Source organism: Anas acuta, chromosome Z (genome assembly GCF_963932015.1).
Source record: "Anas acuta chromosome Z, bAnaAcu1.1, whole genome shotgun sequence".
Lineage (NCBI taxonomy): Eukaryota > Metazoa > Chordata > Aves > Anseriformes > Anatidae > Anas > Anas acuta.
In genome coordinates, this window is record NC_089017.1 from 17,678,232 (window position 1) to 17,701,561 (window position 23,330).

Sequence of the window (23,330 nt, forward strand, 5' to 3'; positions counted from 1 at the left end):
CTCACCTCAAGATTCTTCTGTCATTAGTTTAAGAATGTTCTCCAGTTCTGTTCTGAGCACTAGGAACCACACCTTACACCTCCATCTTCAGAAACTGTTTGCCAGTATCTTTTTACTTACAGTGTCTGTGTTGCTTTGTGTAGTTTGAATGCCAGTTTCTCAGTCAGATCAGACCTCTTCTAGGATGAATTATGTTTCTTTCACAACTGATTCAAGAGGAACTAGAAACCATAACCAAAACCCCGAAACAAATAGCATCTCTGGTAGGACAGATCTCTAATGCTAGATCAGAATTTTAAGCATACTTGGTCAACAGGATTTATTATATATTACAACGGCTTTTCTATCTATGCAAAACAGATCCATCTTAGTGATAACTGACTTACTCAGGTGGGCAAGGCTCAGTGTTGCAGGCTCTTTGGTTTTCTGGAGGCTTACTGTCAGGGTCACAGTAATTGTTTTGTACAACAGAGTTGTCATCCAGTCTTTTACACACCACCTCTTGTTTCTGCACACCTTAGGATGGAATTAAACACCATTAATTAATCATTCTTACTCTTCTGCTTGTTGAATAAAAGTGTATTTCACCTGTTGATTATTAATCCTGCTATCCCTCTTTAACTGGTTGAATGCTTCAAGGATGTGAATTCCAATTGACTGAATGCCCCTGACCACACAAAATCTTTCATTTTCTTTTAATTTTAGGCCACCCCATTGAGAGGATCTCAAATTGCTGTTGTGTTCTAAAACAAAGGGAATATATTTATAGATTTACTAACAGATTGTTTTTATTTGTGTATTGCAAAAAAAAAAAAAAAAAAAACAACCTCCATTTCCATCTAACCTCCCATCTTGGTAAAAGACACTGATTTCCAAAGAAAATATCACCAAATAGAATGTGGTCACCCTTCACTGCAGAATTATTATGTGCTCTGGTTTAAAATAAGACAGCAATACTGGAATACAGTGTTGCAATTTTATATGTGTCGTCCTATAAACATTTTCTTCATTAAAATAATAGAAGTATTATTCATTCGGAAAGATGAAGTTTGTCTTTGTGAATGCTCATTTTGCCTGGCACTCCCAGCTCCTCTCTCATTATGTTAACCATCAACAGGCTGTTCAGAATTGATTATTACTTCCAAAACATAATGGCATACCATTGTCAAGACAGCATTGCAAGGTAACACTTTAGGCAGATTTTCTACTTTTTACAAAACAGAATCTAAAGAAAGCCATTAAAGAACCATTGATATATGATAACAATGCAGCTCCAAGCATTGCTGAAAACAGTGGTACATGTGGCCTTCTCTCTGTTTTTAGAACAAGCTTTATGTTTGCTAGCATAATACAATTGTGGATCTGCAATTCATATTCAGTTCTTACTGAACACAAGTGGTCGTAGTACTGAAATAACAGGATTATTTGTACAATACAAGTTGAAAAAAGCCCTAAAATGTTCTTAAAAACAGAAGCAATTACTTAACTTTTTCCAAAATCTGAGATGCATACAAATAAAACATCCTGGCTTCAAATATGTGCCAACTTACTTTACAGCCTTGTCTCTTTTTAAGACAAGCATTTTATAGGAGATAGACACGTACAGTAATAAGATTAATTACACAAATGTGGTTTTCAGACACTAAACAGCCCACTTACCTTTCAATTGTTTCTTTTGTTATCCATTATGGACAAGAACCAAATCTTTGGTTCCTAAGATTAGACCTATATGGAACTTAGCTATTTATTTCCAAGTAAGTCAAGCCTAACCTGGAAATGCCTGAAGTTTGGCTAATAAAGCATACTGCTTAGCTACAAACAGAAGCGTCCCAGTCTAAGCACAAAAGCATTGTCTCTTCGACGTTACAAGACATACAGGATGTGAGACATATGTCTCTCTGACGTTATGCACAAAGAACGTGGAGAAGAGAAACCTCATTTTTCACTATAGTCTTGAAGATGGCATGTACTCTTTCATGAAGTCACAGATCCAGGAGCAGTAAGTTTGATCATACCGTACTTCTGTGACTGGTTAATTTAGTCACCTACATGGCAAGTCTGCAGTTTCTAACCCTTGGGTTATTTCTGTTGTTGTCCAATTACAGTCTAATGTAAAATGTAGAAACCATCTTGAGAGCAAGACCTGCCAGTGCTAGATGAATGTCTTCTTGCCACTGGACCCGTAAGTCTTGCATCCCTGGCTACACCATGACCTGGAATACTTGTTTAAAAAGTCCTCATTTTTCCTACCTTTTTAGATTTTTTGACTATTCTTTGGCACACAGCTAGAGTACTTTTCTGGAGATGTAGTCCCAGTTGAAATCTCTTCATTCTGAAACTGGGAATTGCTATTTAATAGGCAACTGTCATCGCATCCTGAAAAATATAGTTACTACCACTCACACAAAAACAGAGTCTTGTTAATCCAAAATACTCTCATGAGAACCTTGCAGTCTGGATCCTAAGCACAGAAAAATGTGTAACCTCAACATAAATGTTCCTGACCAACAGGAGAGGAGTTAGACTCGTCACTAAACATCTCACTTCTAATGCACTGCCTGTTTAGCAGGTGATAACTTTGAGCATCAGCTCTCAAAAGCACATGCCACCTTGTCTCATTTCAAAATTATTAACCATACTGAGACCAAAGGTGCCTGCCTAATAATGGAGTCTTCACTTTACTGCAGTCCCTGAATCCAGAGCCCCAGCTTTACTGCTGGGGGAAAGAGATCTCCTTTTTGATTATACCTACGCATAACTTTCCCAAAGTAGGCCCTCTCAATCAGGTTACAAATGTTAGACATCGCAGGTTATCCATAAATATCATGATCATTGTAAAGAAAGCTTTATTTATGAAAAAGTTGTTAATATGAGATATATGTCTGTTCTGGTTTTAGCTGGGATTTAGTTTTCTTCCTGGTAGCTGGCATGGTACTGTGTTTTGCATTTAGGATAAGAATAATGCTGATAACACACCAATGTTTTAATTGTTGTATTAAAATGCTTACACTGAGACAAAGATGTTTCAGCTCCTTGTGCTGCCCTGCCAGTGAGGAGGCTGGGGGTGCACAAGGATCTGGGAGGAGACACGGCCAGAACAGCTGGCCCAGGCTGACCAGAGGGGTGTCCTGTAACATATGGGGTCATGGTGAACAATGAAGTGAGAGTGTTAGCTGGGGTGGGGGCTGCTTCTCAGGGTCTGGCTGGGCATCAGTCAGCGGGTGGTAAGAAACTGCATTGTGCATCACTTGCTTTGTCTATTCCCTTATCATAATTATTACCATTATTTTACATTCATTTTCTGTTCTGATAAAGACTGCCTTTATCTCTGCTGATGAGTTTTACCTTTTTATCCTGATTTTCTACCCCATCACAATGTGGGATGGGGAGGGGAGAGGTGAGGCGGGGAAGAGGGGTGAGCGAATGGCTGTGTGGTGCTTAGCTGCCTGCCAGTTAAGCCACAACAGTGTCTTACAGGTCAGCCACATAAACCAATTACCTGGCTTGTCTCATTTTTCCTTCTTTCCACATGTATCTGGATGCCACACCACTAGGCAACTGTGGATACCATTACATAGTGCATAAAGTTGCCAGACTGTTTTCCAATAGTATCTTACAAGCACAAATCTACATGAACAAAATAAAGAGAAAATACCAATTTCTGCAAGTTTTCAACCTGCACTACTTTTCAATTTAGGTGCTGTACATATTAGGAAAGTTCTTTTTTTTTTTTTTTTTTTGCTAGATAGTTAGTCCATTTGGAGTACTCAAAAGTGCATGGGAGGCACTAAAGGTCCTCCTGAAGGACATGCCTCCCCACAGCTGCCAACTGTGTTAACACACACATTTCAGACAATCATCCATCAGGTATCAAAGATATTTACAATTCACTCAGAGATGTTCCACCATAGCATTCTCAGCAGATAATACTTTAATTACAAGAAAGGGTTAAATTCAATCAGATCTTATGCTATTAATTAAATAAGCTTAGCACATGGCAAGATACAAATAGAAATAATTCCCTTCTGTATTTCTGAGAACCACTCTAAGTAATTCCTTTCATAAACTGCTCAAGCTCTGCCTTAAACCCACACATACTATCTTCTCTGAAATTCACACCTTTGACTACTACACTGATTTTCATTCTAGATGCATTAACAGCCAGTTAATACAAACCATGCCCAGTACTCCACAGAGATTTTACTAGTGCCTTATCCAGTGATTATAACTACAACATAATATACTGATCTTCCCCATATGTCTTCTAGCACTGCATTATCAACCAATTTCATCAGAGCTTTCATTCTTATTTATGCTACCATCAGAACAAGAAAAACTGAAATCTGATGACAAGTCTTTAAGATGCCCATGAGGTTCAATGCCACTTGGCCCAGTACTTCACATTTTTAAGAGTGCCTCTTGTGTACTAATCTTTTCTAATTCTTTATTAGGTGTAGGTGACAAGAAAAGCCTTACAGAAGTCTACATAAATGGAACTTCTACATTTCCTTAGTCTACAAAATAATTTGTCTATTACAATAGATACAACTAGTCAAGCAAGACCCATCACATCACACTTAACCCCTTTTCTCACCAATTTCTATCTGTGATAGTCTATCATTGTGCTTAGTTTTCAATAAAATAAACCAAAACAAAACCAGCCATGTAATTTATTGAACATTGGTCAGGTAGCATATCACTCATAAAACAGCATTCACCCCTATTCTTAAGAATTCTTAATCCATGCCATGCAGATACGTTAATTCAGCTTTAAAATGTTCTGCACCATCTTGCCACACAGTATATAATTTGTGATACAAGAAACATAGGTATGGATTAAGGAAACTGTCTAATTGGTGTTATTTAAAATAGTATCTCATAAACACAAATAAGATTCTAAATTCAAAACAACAGGAAGAAATGGAAAAAGCTGGAATGCAATTTTTACCCAGACAACAGCTACAACTTATTTAAGCCTTGAGGAACTTGAAAAAAAAATTAAATTATCAACTCTATGAGTATATGGTCTCTCTCTAAATAATCTAAAAAGCATAGCTAAACAAGTTCATTGAAACTCTTGGGGGAATAATTACAAGTGGTTAGACAGAAACACACTGCTTTCAAATCTACAGATTTATAGTTTATAATAAAAAACATAAAATGTCCTCATAACTGGTCAATGCAATTCTAATAGAAAACAAAACTCCAGTGGTTTAGTGACCACATTCTCCAGAGAATTGAGATGTTTTGCAGATTTCAATTCACAAATAGTCTGCATGACTTTCAGCAGCCAAATTGTAAATTACATGGAGCACATTTTATTCTTAAATTAAAATTGCAGGCATGTAAATGCTATATCTATTTTTAAAAGCAATCCCCCAAAATTGTGGTTTGCGATTGCAACAGTTAATTATAAAGATGCCAGTACCAGTACATAGTGAATCTTGCATCACAAAAACTAGTGCATGCTGGTTAACCCAGACATATTTTCTGAGCTCACTCATCAGATCACAAGATGTTCATCACAGAGCCAAACTTACATTTTCCTTGATGAAGACAAGTATATTTTATTGGTCCAAAGACATAATTCATCTGAGGGCATGAAAAAACAAAATAAACAAACAAAAAAAAAAACTGAAAACACAGTAGGCACCATTCTGTAACAGTGATCACCAGCAAAGGAAACTGGGCAGCAGTAAGTTTACTTATAATAACATACTGACTGAACACTTAATTAAAAAAATACAAGTATGTGAGATATTTAACTCATCTGGAGTTGAACTTTCATAGAATAAACAAAATCAAAATCAATGCTTAGGGTACCACTAAACTCCAGATAATAAATGTCGTCATTTGTTGCCATTTACTGATAGGCTTTCAATAAGTATGGAATAATACATAAAATAATAAAAATAAAAATAAAAATAAAAATAAAAATAAAATAAAAATAAAATAAAATAAAATAAAATAAAATAAAATAAAATAAAATAAAATAAAATAAAATAAAATAAAATAAAATAAAATAAAATAAAATAAAATAAAATAAAATAAAATAAAATAAAATAAAATAAAATAAAATAAAATAAAATATGCAGTGGCTTATTTTTAATTTACACAAAATAAAAAAATATACAGAATGGTATTTTTTCCCTTCATTTGCTGGATTTTTTAAACAACGCCATTAGCAGTACATTTTCTTGTTAAGAATACTTACGGATCTGGACAAAGTCACAGACTTGCACTCGAAAAGCTACAAGTTACCATATAACGAAAGACAGGCAGAAGTGTAAATAAACTACAATTCCATGACCTGTGATATATTTTGTCCAGTTGTAGCTCATTTTTCTTCTCCTTCCATCCCTCATTTTATTTGCTACTTCTGTGTATTCTAGCTTTTCCTTTCCCAGATTTTCTTGTAAATAGTTAAATAAACATTTCCTTAAAAAGATCTTTTGTTGCTGTCTTCAGATTTTTCTGAATTCCAGGGACCTCTTCATCCATCCATCCATCCATCCATCCTTTCTAAATTACCTGTGCTCTCTCCTGTTCCACTCATCTCTGTGCAGATAAACTTGAACTGTACCTTTTGGTATTCTCTGACGATGCTTTTGTAGTCTTGTAGCTTACAGAGGCCCTTGCACTATGGTAAACAGATTGCTGAAACAGAAAAAAAAAAAAAAAAAAAAAAACTGCAAGCTAATAAAAGCTAAAAAAACCTGCAAGCTAAAGCTAATAAATGCAACAGCTAGCACTGGGGCTTGGTAATACTATTTCTCTCACTGAACACGTCCATTATGCAACCTGAAAAGATTGCATCTTAACCTATAAAGGCTTTGCCTTTCAAGCAGGGCAACTTAATATGTGCTAAATAAAACACTTTATGAGATGAAGCTTTGGTAAAGCTTGAGGGGAAAATTTAATTTCTATCAGCTAAAGAAATACTTGTACAAGACAATATAAGTTCCTTTTGAAAACTTTTGACTTGGAGTAGAAGTGCAATTTCAGGGAAAAGGGGAAATTAATATGGAGAATTCATGTCGTTCACTTCTACATAACGTTCTAAAGGAGGAAGAATGAGATGAGGCAGTAGAAACTTGTATTTAAAAAAGAAGTTTTTCAATACAGAAAATAATCATCCTAGTGTACAAAAAGAAAAGTTGCAATCCTGGATTCCCAAGAACAGACACGAAGAGGCAGATAATAAGAATGAATGAAATTGTATTCTCAACCTACATCTGAGTACCTGGATCCAGAAAAGAGTTGTCTGCTACTGGGTGAGGCTTTAAGGTAAATCTGGTAAATCTGAAGAACCTGCATTTGGAAAAACTCAAAAAATAGCAAAATAAATCTCAGATTTTGGAGAAATGATTTCTGTGTAGTTTATTGTACAGAATATGATGCTCACTTTCAGAGCATTTATTGAATATTCTGTTCTTTTATCTTTTAACATGAATGACACTACTAAATACACAGTATACAATCTCTCATGAAAGAAAGATTGACTTTTTTGTCTTTTACATGCAATCTAAGCATTTAACTACTTTCTTCGCAAGTTAATTTATCTTCTAGACTTCTCTATAAAGAATAGAGGGGGCGTGGAGATAAAGACTCTACTGTGGAAAGAATCCATTGATATCAGGTGTTCAGATAAGTTTTCAAAATACTTTGTTTTACACGCACCTCATGTAATGAACTTCATGGCATGCTTCATACATACAAACAGATTTCCAGATAGTGGTGAACTGCTAATTAGCAAGGGTGTAATGTGCACTGTGAGTGCTCTGTATCACACAAAACCAGACAAGCAAGACAGGAATGAAATCCAGAGTTCCAGCACAGCATTTAGCTGTCATAAGCATAAAAACCTCCTCCTCCTTCCTGCAATTCCTTTTACAGCATAGTCTTGCTATTCTGCAAAACTGAAACAGGTCTGAGAACAGAGGTGCTGTATTAAAAGTTTAATCACAGAATCACAGAATTTCTAGGTTGGAAGAGACCTCAAGATCATCGAGTCCAACCTCTAACCTAACACTAACAGTCCCCACTAAACCATATACCTAAGCTCTACATCTAAACGTCTTTTAAAGACTTCCAGGGATGGTGACTCCACCACTTCCCTGGGCAGCCTGTTCCAGTGTCTAACAACCCTTTCGGTAAAGAAGTTCTTCCTAACATCCAACCTAAAACTCCCCTGGCTCAACTTTAGCCCATTCCCCCTCGTCCTGTCACCAGGCACGTGGGAGAACAGATTTAAGTGCCTTAACTATTCAGAAGTGACTCATCAGCACAAGATGAACGTAAGATGGTTCCATTGTCCAATGGAACAAACAGCATGCTACCATTTAATTACAGATTGTAGGTTCATACACAGACAGACAGGTATTTAAGCCACTAAATAAGACAGAATCAATTGCTTCTCGGCTTGCCCCTTGACTGCTCCAGTAATTCGTCTCCAAGATAGATCCACAAAGAAGCTCTAGGAATCTCTGAATGCAGGGGGTTGCTCTCAAAAGGCTATAAATAAGAGACATCACAAGACTAGACACTTCTGCAAGATACAAAACTCCAGAACAATTTACTGGTGCTGCCAAAATCCAGCTCTTGCCTTTTTGTTAGATACTCTGAATAACACAACATATACCAAGTAATAACTATGTCTTCAGAGTCCCAGACTTGGCCAAATGCTGTGTAATGCAGATACAGTCAGTCATATCTAGAGGGAACTATAGCTAAGTATAGTAGAGTGGAACCGTGATAGTCTGTGACACAGCTTCAGGATCAGAGAATGTTCCCTGCTCAACTGGTCCATGTTTCTAGAGCAACCACAGAAAGCAATTTAAGATTTCATAGTCATCCTTCCTTCCATAATTTCCTGGCTTCTAAATACATGCAAATTTGACATTCTTTTAAGACAGCTTTTTTAAGCATAACATATGTCTAGACAAAAAAAAAAAAAAAAAAAAAAAAAAAAAATTAGAATACAGACATTCAGAGATGGATAGCAGCTAAATGTGTTGATAAGAATTTAGATTTGCCTATAGCTTTGATATAAAGCCTATGCTTTGACATAAAAGTGTATCTGGCTCTACTTCATCATAAACTTTCCTGGATCAAGAAGGAATATCATACGATTATCAAATCTTTAATGTCTTTCCACTACAGTTCAGCAACACCAACTGTTGTAAGAGGCAGGAAAATGTAGATACCTTTAACCTGTTCACAGTATGTCCCAAAGTCACTATATACAATTCTCCTTAATTTAATTAAAAAAATAATTAAAAAAAAAAAGCTTCCATACTAATATTCCTCACACATACTCACTGTCTTTTTTTATTTTACTTTTAGTAATAAATTATATTCAATTCTGAGTATTTTGTTGTCCTTTGATATAGAGGAAAACTTCTCTTCTAAAGGTAAATTGTGATAATGGACTTCATAATGAATCCTACAGAAATAAACAAAGTAATCTAGTGGTTTCATTTCTGAGTTTTCTCATGCTTCTTATTTATATTAGCTAGCTTTTCCATTTACGTTCTCTGTCTCTACAATCTTTTGTCTCCCTTTTCTTTTTCCACTACTCAGATCCTTTCTAGAATTGTGTCTTCTTTTGGTACATGGCAGAAGATGTTTCATAAACTGGGGAGTATAGTATTCTATTGGTATTCACATGGTTAAATCAAATAGTTTCAAAATTTGAGTTATAGCTACAATGAAACAGATTCCCTAAGCAGAAGTCTCAATGAAAATAAGTGATCATAATATATCATTATGCTAAGCTAAATGAGAGAAATGTCTCTAGTTTGAACAATGTAAGCTACTGAAGAAAACCCTTCCAAAGACAGTTTCAGATGATTAATAAATGTATAGGGTTATCAGAGATTCACATATATTTCCTTAAAAGATAATTATGTCAAACTGTTTTTTATCTAAACAAGTGCCTACTTCTTCAGAGCCAATTATTTTTTTCCTTTGTATACTTTGGAATCTCTGAAATGACAATGACTTAGGTGATGGAAGATCTGTATAATCTTGTCACTGTCTAAATCAATGGAAGCTTTCCTGTGACTTCAAAAGAATTGTTAATCATAGAATTGTAGAATACCCTGAGTTGGAACAGACCCACAAGGATCAAGTCCAGCTCCACAGAACCATCAAAAGAACACACCATATGTTCAAATCAAAAGGATCGTTAACCCATTTTTATCATCAAAATAGGATTTCACAGTACCTGTAAGTTTCTTATACTTGGAACCTTCTTTTACTCTAAGAAAAGCGCTTTCAGTCTATGTCCTTCACTTCTGCATCTTTAAAACCTTTCTTTTCCTACCAGACTCACCAATATTAAAATATTAATTAAAAGAGCAACCTATCACCCACTTGATTAAAGGAATACTACAAATGAACAATAAAGTATTGGAGAAATTTGGCTACCTCCTCTATTTTGTTTCAAGACTTTCTGTTTAGATGTACAGAACAGAATTTGTACTATCCTTTGCACCTTACCTATAGCTAAGCAAACTGCTGTATTTAAACTGCAAACAACTAGTAACAGCCACAGCAGGATCCACCAGAGATAAATCAAGATGATTCCAAACATGAATACCTCCAGTAGCCAGAAAGGAAAGGAAAAGGACAAATATTTGGTCCATAGATTCTTTAAAATAAATAAATAATTCTTCCTCTTGCTACAGTCAGTGCACAGTGCTTCAGAAAACTGAAATTCTTTCATCAATTTACAGCTCTCTCCCATTTCTTCTGAAATTGAGATATGTTGGGGATGATGCATTCAGTCTCCAGAGAGAAGATAGATACTGTTCACACAGCACTTCTACTCACCAGTCCATGCAGCAGCAATGGTGTTGGCTTTGAAGAAAGCCAACTGTCCTGCTCTCCCAGCCAGAGGTAAAGAATTGCATTGGTGGCCACTAGAGGGAGGATTAGGAATATAGTAAATTGTGGGCAAAAGGCACCCATGATGAATCATGTGGGACAACCTACAAATCCCCCATCGCTGCCAATAGGCAACAATCACAGACACTGCTATGGGCTGGGAAGTATAATCCAATTGCTATCACCTCCTACAGAGACTACCAGTATGTAACCTAAACTTTGGTGGCTGGAGGGTGGAAGGGCTGACTAGGATATATGAAGAATACCTACAAACACACACACGGACATATCTCTTTATTTATAGTTGCCTTATTTCCCTTTGGTTTATTAATTTCCTTACTTAAAACTTCTGGTGTCCTTTATCAAGAAAGCTCCTGTGAAAAGCAAACATCCCAGCTTCAAGAGAATCTCAGAAGAAGCCTCAGAAGAGACACACTGTGCCAAGATACACTGTATTTAACAAGAAGATCTGAACACATTAAATGTACTTGAAAACAGCAAAATCCAATGTGATAAAATAAATGTTCTTTTTCTAAGTTAAGGTTTGAAGTATGTCTGAAAGAAACGTTTTCAATTAGTTACCTACATATTTATGTAATAAAGTGTATCTTGCAATTCAGTTTACCCTGTAGCTTGACTGCCTGGTGTCTTACCTCCAGCACAAGTGGCAGAACATTCTGACCAAGGCAGATGATTCCACGCAAAGCCAACTTCATTGTCTCCACTGCCAGTGCGAGAGATGGGAACATTGAATTTATACCTTATACCCAAATTTTGTTCCTGTAGCAGAATCTGTAGTTGAAAACAACTGGTTATACCATTAAAACAGGCAAGCAGAGGGCAACTACAGTGACATTAATCTAGGCATGTGTTATGTCTTGTGGAAGGGGAAAAAGTAATAAAGGAAGCCACAGTGGTTCTGTACGGTATTTCCAAGTGAATCTGAACTGACTTATAAGATGCATACAAACGAAAAGCATTATTGTATTAAGGTGGTAAGCCACCTTTTTCCATTGACGCCACAACTTCACAATTTTTGTCACTTCTTTATTTTTGACATAAAAGTTTTAAAAATCAGTCTTCATAAATTAATGTATTAATTAATGGAAAAGAATTTGGTAACTGAATCATTACTTGGGGTCAAAGTAGGTTACAGACGTTACTACGCAAACATGCAGCAATTCTCACTGAAATCTTGTAAAGAGCTACCCATGTAGTAGTTATGAACCGAGCCCTGCCCTTGTTTAATACTTCTAGTAATTAATAATAGTAAAAATAGTAACACAGAAACAGACTGTTGCTGAGGTTACTGTTTTCCCATAATGCATTAGCTAGCAGCATTAAACTAATGGAATCACAGCAGTGGTTCCTTTAAAGGAATATCAAAACTATTACTACAGCTGCACCACTGTAGATGATATAGATGGAAGTGCAACAATCACCATGTGCTTTATCTACCATGACTGTTGAAATGCAGTGCGCTTCCACATACCACCTGCTGAACACTAGTGTCTGATTATCTACCAAACTTTTTTTTTTTTTGCATCAGGTGCAGCATCTGACATATCTAAAAGCTATTTCTCAACTCCTTCTACGTTTTATTGTATTTTGTAAAAGTGTATTTACCTAACTATTAGCCAAAAGAGATTCAATACAAAACTCATAGAGACTGACCAAATGAGAAAAGGCGCTATAATCTTTATGAAACTCATTCTATATGAACTCCCCAGTTTATCCACAGCTACAGTAAAACAAACAAAGAAAAAATGGGATTCAAACACTTAAGAACACTGACTAAAATGTAATTATCCAGGCAACAATCATTCTATACAGAAAAATATCCTGTCTGGCTCAAGCAATCCCTAAACCGCAAAACTGGTAGCTGACAGAATATACTGATCAAGTTTCACCTTAGTCTTATACTCTTCCTCAACACAACAGAGCGATATAGTAGGGCTCATTACTGACTACTGTCAGAGACAGGCTACCAGCACCCTGGTCATATTTTCTTCTGTTACATTCAAATATTTTGTACCATCGATTCATAGCAATTGATCTCAAAACATACTTTAACGCAGGTCAAATAGAAATACTAAGGCCATGATTAAAACCACTGACAACTACAGACCTGTAAGGAAAAAAACAATGCTGCTGTGTACATATTAAACATCACAGTCATAGTCTGAAGCAATTACTATATGCTATATCTTAACAATTCCATGTATCAGAAATACACAGAAATACAAAAAATATTTAATTTACAACTTTTGCTACTACTATTCTGACGCACACTTAACACAGATCGGGCATTTCCTGTGATGCTTCCCAGGGCTCTTCTAACTTTACACCTTTTCCATCACAGTATCTACCCGTCAGTCTTAAAAAGAGGAAAAGTGAATTAAAATACAAATGCAAAAAGTCCCATCACGGCCTGTGACCTATTCTGATTTTGTTCATGGTCTTATCTTTCCTCAGAACATAAAAACTTATTTCAGATTTCAGAAATATATTAATTGTAAACTTTACCATGACTATGAGATTTTCTGAAGTAGGGCCTAGTGCTTCCAAAGACTCTGGTTCATCTGTTGGCCTCTTGTAATGGAAAGCTGTTCCAGCAACATCAAACTTTCTTGGCCAGTCAATAGTCCAGGCACCATTAATATAGTAGTCATCCTCTTCAGATTTTAAAGCTTAAAAAAAAATACAAGCCACCTAAAAATTGGAAGCAGCATTTATAATGGAGAAGCCATTACAAATTAAACTACTACTCTGTTAGAAGTATATGAGTTTCAGCTCTCTATCATTGTTTTTTCAACAAATGTTCTTCTTTAGCCTTGGTTAAAATATCCCTCACACAGTTTGAAAATACTGTCTGTATCATGAACTTTAATGTGCAGGTACACTTTGCAGATTTCAACATGCAGATGCTATATTGGAAATAACAGTGCCTTGAGCAACCTGAAATATATCTTCAACTTTAAAACTAAACCCACCTGCAATGTATGCTGTTCTGCTTAAGACATATGTAGGTCTCAAATGTATAATCAATTACCAATCTAATTTAAGATTAATTAAGATTATCATTAATAATTAAGATTTCATACGTTCAAGCATAAGAAAGACATCACATATCATGCTGAGAGAGAAAAAAAAAAAGATTGACTTTGAAGTATGGTCCCAATCAGTTTACTTTGTTGTCTCTGCCCATTTTCTTTTTTCCTTCTTAAAGCATAAATCCAAGGCATTTCTACTACAAAAACAAATACTAGCTGTTTCATCTGCCAAGATATTTTTATTTTATATATTTATATTTTTAATTTATAGCCTTAATCCATGTAAGTACTCTAGATAACAAACAGATTTCTTAGCTAACTGACCAGTTAGGCTGGACAAGCATATATTATTCAATATTTTATGAGATTACATTTCTAAATATGAAACTGACTTTGTATCTTAAGGTACATATTCTGTTAATTAGATATTGCCTTCTGGACAAGATAATGATGAAGATCACTAGTTATTCATCATTTATGTTTACTGTACATAAAGCATGCTCTTAAAGGCAAGATCATGGCTGTAAATACACAATCAAACAGCTTTGGATTTTGAGACAAAACACACACTGCTTTTACTAGATAGGAATTTTACAAACTCATGGCACAGCCATAAGGAGAAGAAAATTTATGATGAAGTTTTATTCTCAACTACAGCTGTGTAGACAGAGGCTTTACCTTGAAGAGTTAGGAAAAAATTCAGAATGATGCTCAAATTTTCTATTGATTTGAATTGATCCGGAGAGCATTCATATGAACAAGAGATGGTGAGGAAGTAACATTATGGTGGTGACGGCCTTATTCATCAGGGATTAGTAACCATTTCCAACACCACCATAAAGTCTGAAAAAGAATGCCTTTCCGTAGCAAAATTTTGCTTCATTAACTTTCCTGGATTTAATCTGGAAACATGTATGTGCTTTGAGTGAAGAAACTAGCTTTCACACAGTCACTTATTTTAAATTCTCAAAGTAGTTCAGATTCTCTATTGTCTATATGGCTTTTGTAGTACAAGAAGCAGAGAATAAAAAACATGCATAAGAAAACAAGATAAATTGCAGGCAGTAACATACTAAAAGAAAGGAATAGTACTCCCACTATTAATCTATTTTAAGCAGGTATATGAAATAAAAAATCACAGAATGGTTTGGGTTGGAAGGGATTTTGAGGATCACCTAGTTCCAACCCCACTTCCACAGGCAGGAACACCTTCCACCAGCCCAGGTTGCTCCAAGCCCCATCCAGCCTGGCCTTGAACATCTCCAGGGATGGGGCATCCACAGCTTCTCTGGGAAGCCTGTGCCAGTGCCTCACCACACTCACAGTAAAGAATTTCTTCCTTATATCTAATCTAAATTTACCCTCTTTTAGTTTAAAGCCATTATCCTTTGTCCTATTAAAATACATAACTATGTTACACATGAGCATTGGTCTTATATTAGTGGTCACATCTCCATAGAGCCAAAACTTCTAATGAAACTTTTAAGTGAGCAAAGGGGTAGAAATATTCTAATGCATGATGCATATATAATAAATCTTTCTGAAATTCTGTGCTTGTACTATCAACTGTGTGTATGCTATACCCTTTTTTGTTTTTTACTTGCCTACAAAAGAAAAATGTGTTTGCATTCTGTGAACAGATTTGCTTAATATGCATTGTTATGCACAGGTGAAGGACACAGCTGTGAATAGCATTCCAATAACATAATTACATGACTATGATGAAGCACTGACATAACTATTAGCATATAAGACAGAAGGAACAAGTTAATATACTAATTAAATAATTTTTTAGAACTTGAGAATGCAGGAAGCCCACAGGAAATTAGTACACAACATCTTGTTGCAAAGGGAGAATATAAGCAAAGATGTCAGCTCAGATCAATCCAATCAAGGGAAGATAACAGCATTCCTAAACATACATTTTTTCAGCAGCTCTGGAAACGGGCAATTTTATTGTTGGATTATTTTTGGTCAGATCATTTAAAAAAATAAATTATTATTTATGCAGCTGCAGTAACATGTGGTTTTGTTGCCACAGCACTAGGAGTGATACTGGTGCAGAAAGTATCAGCCCGAGATGGGGGCAGGGAGGACAGGTGCTGACTGAGCTACTTGAGATTGCCAAATACCTAACTGCTTCCTAAATTTGAGGCCAGGGTTTGCAAAATAACTGGATTTTAGTTCAGGAACTGTGGGATGTTTGCTGCAAGTTAGAGACCCTACTAACTGAAAAGAACAGAGGAAACATTGAAAACAGTATGAGAGAGTTTTTTTCTTTCTTTCTTTTTTGTAGATTTCCAAATGGAGAAATTGATTTCTTAGACTGTGGTCACATATTTGGCAGCAGTACACATAGACCAAAACATAATAATATGTGTAAATGGTTATTTTCAGCTGAATCAGTTCTCTAATCTGGTTTCTGGTTCATGGTGTGACCACAAAACATCCGTCCTGAACAACAGAGAGGAACTGCATAAAGATGGGGAAGTTGTGAAGTTGACACTGCCACTAAAGAAGCATCTATAAAATGATACTCTAGAAGTATGCATTTTAACATAATAAACTATTTTTTAACTGCCATCCTGCTTGCATAGTCGTTTTTAGGGAGCAAACAAATTATAAGCATTCCTTTCCCCCAAAACTGCTGATCCTTGAACAGTGATCTGGTTCACATTCATAGTACAAAACATTCCAACAAAAAAAGGAAACAGTCCTTGCAACTTAGTATTATCTTACAATAGGATATAATGGTCCCTTTCAAAGTTGTAAACACAAGGAAAGAAATCCCCCTGAAATTAGCAAGGGCTTCTGTGGCATTTAGCAAGGTATTGAGGAGAGGGCCTGAAAATCAGGAACCCTCTTGAAATTGTAAGAAGCAGGCTGAAAAAACAGCTATGTACCACTTTACCTTTTTAGATCTGTGGTCAAATTAAATATCAAAAAAGTTGCCTATATTTTTTATTGAAGTTAAAAAATTAGCATTTTTTTTCATTCATTTGGTGCTGATGGTACTGACCTAAATACTGCTCCAGATCACATTCCTCTGATTTATAAGCAAAATTTATAACAAACTTAATGGTAGTAACTAAGAGTATCTGGTTTATTCTATTTAACTCCTGTATTTATTTTCAGCTACCCACAGAATCAGAAACACAAGTATCTTAATGGAATCTGTGTACTAAATATGACATTAATATTAGCCTAAATGTCCATGTTAACAAAACATTCTTTTGACAATATGGTTCTTAGCATAGAGCAACCACATTAGTGTGCATTGTATGCCTTTCTTCCACTACCACCTCTGTCTCAAAAGTCATTGTAGGATATTTGATCAATGTTACTCACATATTTTGACATGGGGGAGTGTGATGCTGAAAGAATAACAAGCACTCTTTACTGCTGGAGTAGTGGATGTTACTATCCCCTGCAGAATGAAGGGAGACTGAAAATCTGCTGAATTACATGATTGTAGGGGCAGGCAAAAAGAAAGGAAAAAGCATCCAACAGTAAAAGGCACCATTATCATCAATACAATCAATTTAGCAATTAATGTATCTAGGGATGTTATTGTCCTTCCTACTAACATGCATTATAGTCCTTTCCAACACGTTGCTATTCTTTATACTAATTACATGCAGAACAGACTGAAAAAATAGCCTAGTCAGTTGTCATTATGCCTAAACAGGTTAACAGCTTCTGTTTGTGTTTATGTTAGTTTCCGGTAGCACTGATCAGCTCTCTGCACTACTGTGAACAAATGCTATGCAAATCAGACTACAGGAGCTGTCAGAAACGCATGCTCTTTTTGAGTTTGATAAAGCTAGATCTGTACACACCAATATTTAAAAGCTGAAAAGCAAATTTAACACGATCTTAAAGGAAACGGGATAATCTGGGCATTTGAATTTAATTCTGTTTTACCACAGGCTTCCTGTATAATCTCAATAAAGCCCATAGCTTTTCAGCACCCCATTTTCCCTTATCTATAAAACAGGAATGGCATCAAGTCCCTACAAAGCAGCAACACAGAAACACTGTGGAATTATTACATTCAACTGCCTTAAGATAAGGAGGCATTATTATTGTATTTAAGCAACCATGACTGTTGTTGAATAATCATTCCAAGCAAAAAATGATGTTTTAAAACAGTATGGTTCCCTAAGATCAGAGACTTCCTCAGGTATAAGACATTACCTCAGAGAGGGACAGTAGATCACTTGAGTGTTCCTCATCCACTCTAGCTCCAAGTCTGACTCCGTAACTACAGTAAAACTGACCTGATTTTGCACTGTATACAAGGAGGAATCACATGATGCATTCCATTAGCTCCACTCAGGAGAATACATCCTAACCACCTGCTGTAACTGTCTGACCACAGATTAAGATTAACAACTACTATTCCCTCTGCGGCTTCTAATAAATGAACGGTTTGGTCATATCAGAAATATGTATGTCTAAATCATATCAGAAAATCTAACTTAATAACAGTCTGCTATTTAAACCATGCTCTTACCAATATAGTTCTTTGACATTGCCACTTCTCTTATTTCAATGTGCACAGAACCTCTTGGAATTTGAATCACTTCCATATAGCCTGTAAAAGAAAGATAACTTTTTCTCGTTATCTTAAAAAATATTAGTCGTGAAACTAGCCATTAATAAATTATTCACTACTAAAAAACAGTAAGAAGCATGGAATTCAAATGTATTTGCATATTTTTGTTTATGTGATGCATAGAAATGTCTTTAAAGTTCAGATACATTTGACTGTGGTAGAAAGAATTTAATGTGAATTTAGGAATTCATTTTTTTAACGATAATAAAGTCTTTTCAAGTATATTACAAGTAACTAATATATAAAATGACCATAAGATCATAGAATAATTCAGGTTGGAAAGGATGTGAAGACTTTCATTTAGACCAACTTCTTACTACTAGCTAGGAGGTAAGACAAGGTTTGTCAACACGTTATAGTTGTGTAGTGTTATAAGGAACTCCAAAGCTGGAAACTGTACAATCTTTCTGGGCAACCTGATCCACTCCTGGAAAAATGTTTTTCCTTCCATTGGGTCAGCACATGTCTTGTTTCAATTTATAGACATAGTCTCTGCTCCTCCCACCACACGTCCACCACTGTGAACAGTCTGGCTCTGTGTTCACCATAACATCCTCATAGATTTGGAAGGATGGTATCCAGTCCCCACAAGTCTTTTCTCTCCCAGGCTAAATAAGCCCAGTTCCCTCAACCTCTACTGACAGAGCAGTAATTGCTCCAGCACCCACTAATCTTAGTGGCCCCCTCACTGAGCTGAACTAACTCCGGTACATCAATCCTTTTCTTATGTCCAGGACCACATGCAATATTAGTTAAGATTTAATAAGATAATAAGATAGTAAGGTTTAATTAGATGGAGCAGATGCAGTAACACAGAGAATCACTGCAACACTAGTACTGTCTATTCTGAGCTAAGTTTTCAACTAATCACCCTTACATATTTCCATATACATTTATTTTCTTAATAACATGAGCATAAAAGACTCTTCTGGATCCTTTCTATTCTAAAATGTCATGTATAGTCAAATACATGATTACAAATAACAGATTACACTAAAATAAAAACAAACCACCCACTTCTCGTTGAGTGCATTTAACATCATCAGAACTAAGTAAGTAAGATTAAGTAAGAAAATATATGACTGTATTTTATAGAAATCCAAACTAACACAGGAAAAGAAAACAACTAGACAAAAGTAGTCACAGTGTATGACTGCCAGCAATGCAATGCTGGAAATCAGTTGGAACACTGTTATGTTTTAAACAGCCACATAAATACAACAGAATGGACTTGTATGTGCATACCTCCTCTGGGCAATGAATCATTGAAGAAACCTTCAATTGCTTCACATGTACTCCCATCTCCTCCACAAACACGGCATCTATCTTCCTTAGCATCAGACCCCAAAATATTATCACAACCCACATGCTAAGAGAAGAAAAGAAAAAATATTTTAACAGTTTTCTTACACCTTTACCTTCATAGATCGTTGAAGTATTTCACTCAAGTGTAAGATATTCAGAAAGATATTCATTCTTTCTATCTATTCTGTTTCCAATACCTGCTACTATTAAGTGGGTTGTCACTTGCAAGAAGTGAAGAAAATCAAAAATCAAAACAAAATTTTGGCTTACTAAAAACGAACTTTGACTTACTGAAAATAAATTTTGGCTTACTGTTAAGTCTTGATTAATAAATATTTTCTATTTCTACTGTGACTTTCAGGTGGGGATCTCATAGCAATTTACAAACAATGTAATTATTACAATTATTAATAAATGATTAGTGACCTTTTTATTTAATATTACAAGGGCTAAATGTGTTTAATCTGTATCGGTTTAAGGGAAACATTAGCTGTAATTTTCTTAAACGTTTATGTAGCATAAATATTATTTACAAAGGAATTTACAGCTTTATAGACTACTTATCTACTTGAGAAATCTATGTACAGTGAACAATGAGCATCTGCATCTGACTAATTTATTCATCACTATTAGAAACCTAATGCAAATATATACAGTCAGATACCTAAAAAACAGAACAAAAGCCAAACCAAACCAAACAAAATGAGAACGAACACTGGACATTGACATTTTTGTCTGGGATTTATATAAAATAGGAGGCAGCTGCATAGCTTGGTTTTAACTTGCAAACAGGTTAATACATAGGTCAGAAGTTAAAATACTGCAAGTAATTGAAAAAACAGTATTATTCTAACCACTTATACTTCAATTTCGTAATTCGCCAAGATGAAAAGGACCTGCTTTTTTTTTTTTTACACAGCCCCCTCAAACTTGAGTTTTAGTCTGGTTATTAGTTTTAAAAGACTTCTCCAAAGTGCTAGAATGTTCTTATTTACGAAGTACACCAGAATTCCATGGGTTATTTTTTGTACTTTTTTTTGCTTAGATTACTAATGGTAAATCTCATCGTATTATTCAATAAACATAAATCTTCAGCATTCAGTATAGCAAACCACTTAAGTCTTGAGTAACCTTTAGGTATGTTAGTGGTTTCAGCAAAATCAGATGATTTTTACTAGTCACCAACACTATTCAAATGTTTAGACTTAAATACATAATTAAATGCTTTGCTAAACTGAAGCAGCAGTATGATGAATATAACAAAAATATGGCACAGACATCCAATTTTCTTCAAATTCATGTAATACAGTTCTATAAGAACCTTACAAGGTAACTGTATTTTTAGTAAATGGCAAATACTTGCCCTTATACACTCTCACAGAGTGACAGTGACAAATTTCTGTTCCAAGTTAATTAACAGCAGAATTGTTTCCAACAGGATGAACTATTTGTGGAGAAACAGATTAATATGTTCATGTTTACTGTTTTTCTTCCAGAGTAGTGTTCTAATTGGAATGATGGAACAGGCCTTGGCATAGTACAAGGAATATGCTCATCTCCTGTTGCTTTTTCCACTGATAGTTTACACAGAAACCACAAAGCAAGATAAAAGATGGCAAAATGAAGAACTCTAATCTGCTTTAATGTCTGTGAGGAGCTAATTTGAATGATTTGTCTTATTTGGTCAAGTGCAACATGCTCCACCTGGGTCAGGACAATCCCAAACATGAGTACAGGCTAGGCTAATATTGGATTGAGAGCAGCCATGCAGAGAAGGACTTGGGGTACAGGCAAATGAAAAATTGGACTTGAACTGGCAGTATGCACTTGCATCCCAGAAAAACAACTAAATCCCAGGCTGCATCAAAAGAACTGCAGCCAGAAAGTGGAGGGAGGTGATTCTCACCTTCTGCTCTGCCCTCATGAGACCCCACCTGAAGTGATGCATTCAGCTCTGGGGCCTCCAGCACAAGAAGGACATGGACCTATTAGAAGGAGTCCAAGGGAGGGCCACAAAGATGATCAAGGGGCACCTCTCCTATGAAGAGGGGCTGAGAGAGCTGGGATGTTTAGCCTGGAGAAAAGGTTCTGAGGACACCTTTTTGCAGCCCTTCAATACTTAAAAGGGCTTCTAAGAAAAATGTATAAAGACTTTATAAAAGGGCACGTAGATACAGGACAAGGGGTAAAGCCACTGGAAGAGGGTAGACTTAGATTAGATGCAAGGAAGAAATCCTTCACTATGGAAGGTGGTGAGGCACTGGAACAGGTTGGCCAAAGAAGCTGACAAAGTCCCCTCCTCGGAAGTATTCAAGCTCAGGTAGGATGGGGCTTTGGTCAACCCAGTCTAGCAAAAAATGTTCCTGCCCATAGCAGAGGGGTTGGAACTAGACTATCTTTAAAGGTCCCTTCCAACCCGAATCATTCCATAATTCTATGATTATGCAATACCTTTTTTTAGCTCTTTGTCTCTGACTTTCTTTAAGAACTTCATCAACAATCCTGTTTCACACAAGTAACCATCAGATACCATAATTAAATGTAGGATATAACAGACAAAACAAAGTAATCTGTAAGTACTTTATAAAGCATTTGTAACCTTGCATTCTCCATTGATACAGATATCCAGTGAGTCAGCATTGCACTGAGTCCCATCTATTACTGCAGGAGCACGTTCAGTGTAAAAATTATAACCTTCGGCCAAGCAGTTTAATGCACATGGTTTAACCCCACCTGGACAATAAAACCAAAGAAACAAAATAACATAATTCTTGAAAAAATATTAATTAGTTAAGAATATATATGCATAAACAAATCTGAAATATATAAAATTCCCTCATACCTGACACATAATATATATATATACTTTATTTTACTTTCTCTTATTGATTTCTCTACTTGACTCTTCCCTTTTTTGCAGAGAGGATTATTTCTTATAGTAAGATATGTCAAGATTGGATAGCTACTTAAGGACTCTATTATGTTAATACAACACTAATGATTATTGAACAATTTAAAAAAAAGGATACTTCACCATTTGAGAAAAACGAATAAGAAAAGAATGTAGTTTTAGAAGTATGCCAATGTAAATTTCAAAAACAAGATCAGACTACGTCAGTTAGGACTTCAGTCTTATTACTTGAAATACGCTACAGCTCAGATCATGTGATCACAATGGTCACTTTTAGGCTTCTAATCTTTAAAAAAAATCTATAGAAAAATAAAACCACAAATGTGAAACTGATTTACTCAGGGTTTAGAACAGGAAAAAAAAAATTTTTAAATCAAAAGGCGAGTTAGAAACATTGAACAATGACAGAAACAACTAAATCTGCCTAAACTGTCACAGAGAAAAAGAAATTACAATCCTTTTCTCTGCCTCAAAATATCCTTTTATTGCATAGCATAATTAGTTATAACTCAACTTATTGAAGTAGCCTTGGATACTTTATGAATGCTTTTAC

The 23,330-nt window shown here is 35.5% G+C and overlaps 1 protein-coding gene across 8 annotated transcripts in view; it reads right to left on the reverse strand.

The window, feature by feature from the left end:
* The window catches only part of ADAMTS6 (ADAM metallopeptidase with thrombospondin type 1 motif 6), a 153,501-nt gene that overhangs the window by 20,740 nt on the left and 109,431 nt on the right, over positions 1-23,330 (reverse strand). For 6 of the 8 annotated variants that reach the window (XM_068666451.1, XM_068666453.1, XM_068666454.1 and 3 more), the window contains 6 exons: positions 22,466-22,599; positions 19,807-19,930; positions 18,460-18,540; positions 13,417-13,580; positions 11,544-11,682; positions 387-516 (listed from right to left, as the gene is read on the reverse strand). In XM_068666451.1, the coding sequence (XP_068522552.1) occupies positions 387-516; positions 11,544-11,682; positions 13,417-13,580; positions 18,460-18,540; positions 19,807-19,930; positions 22,466-22,599 (772 nt within the window). Of the gene's footprint in view, positions 1-386; positions 517-10,836; positions 10,926-11,543; positions 11,683-13,416; positions 13,581-18,459; positions 18,541-19,806; positions 19,931-22,465; positions 22,600-23,330 lie in introns of all 8 variants that reach the window. The other 2 variants (XM_068666456.1, XM_068666455.1) reach the window with 2 other exon arrangements.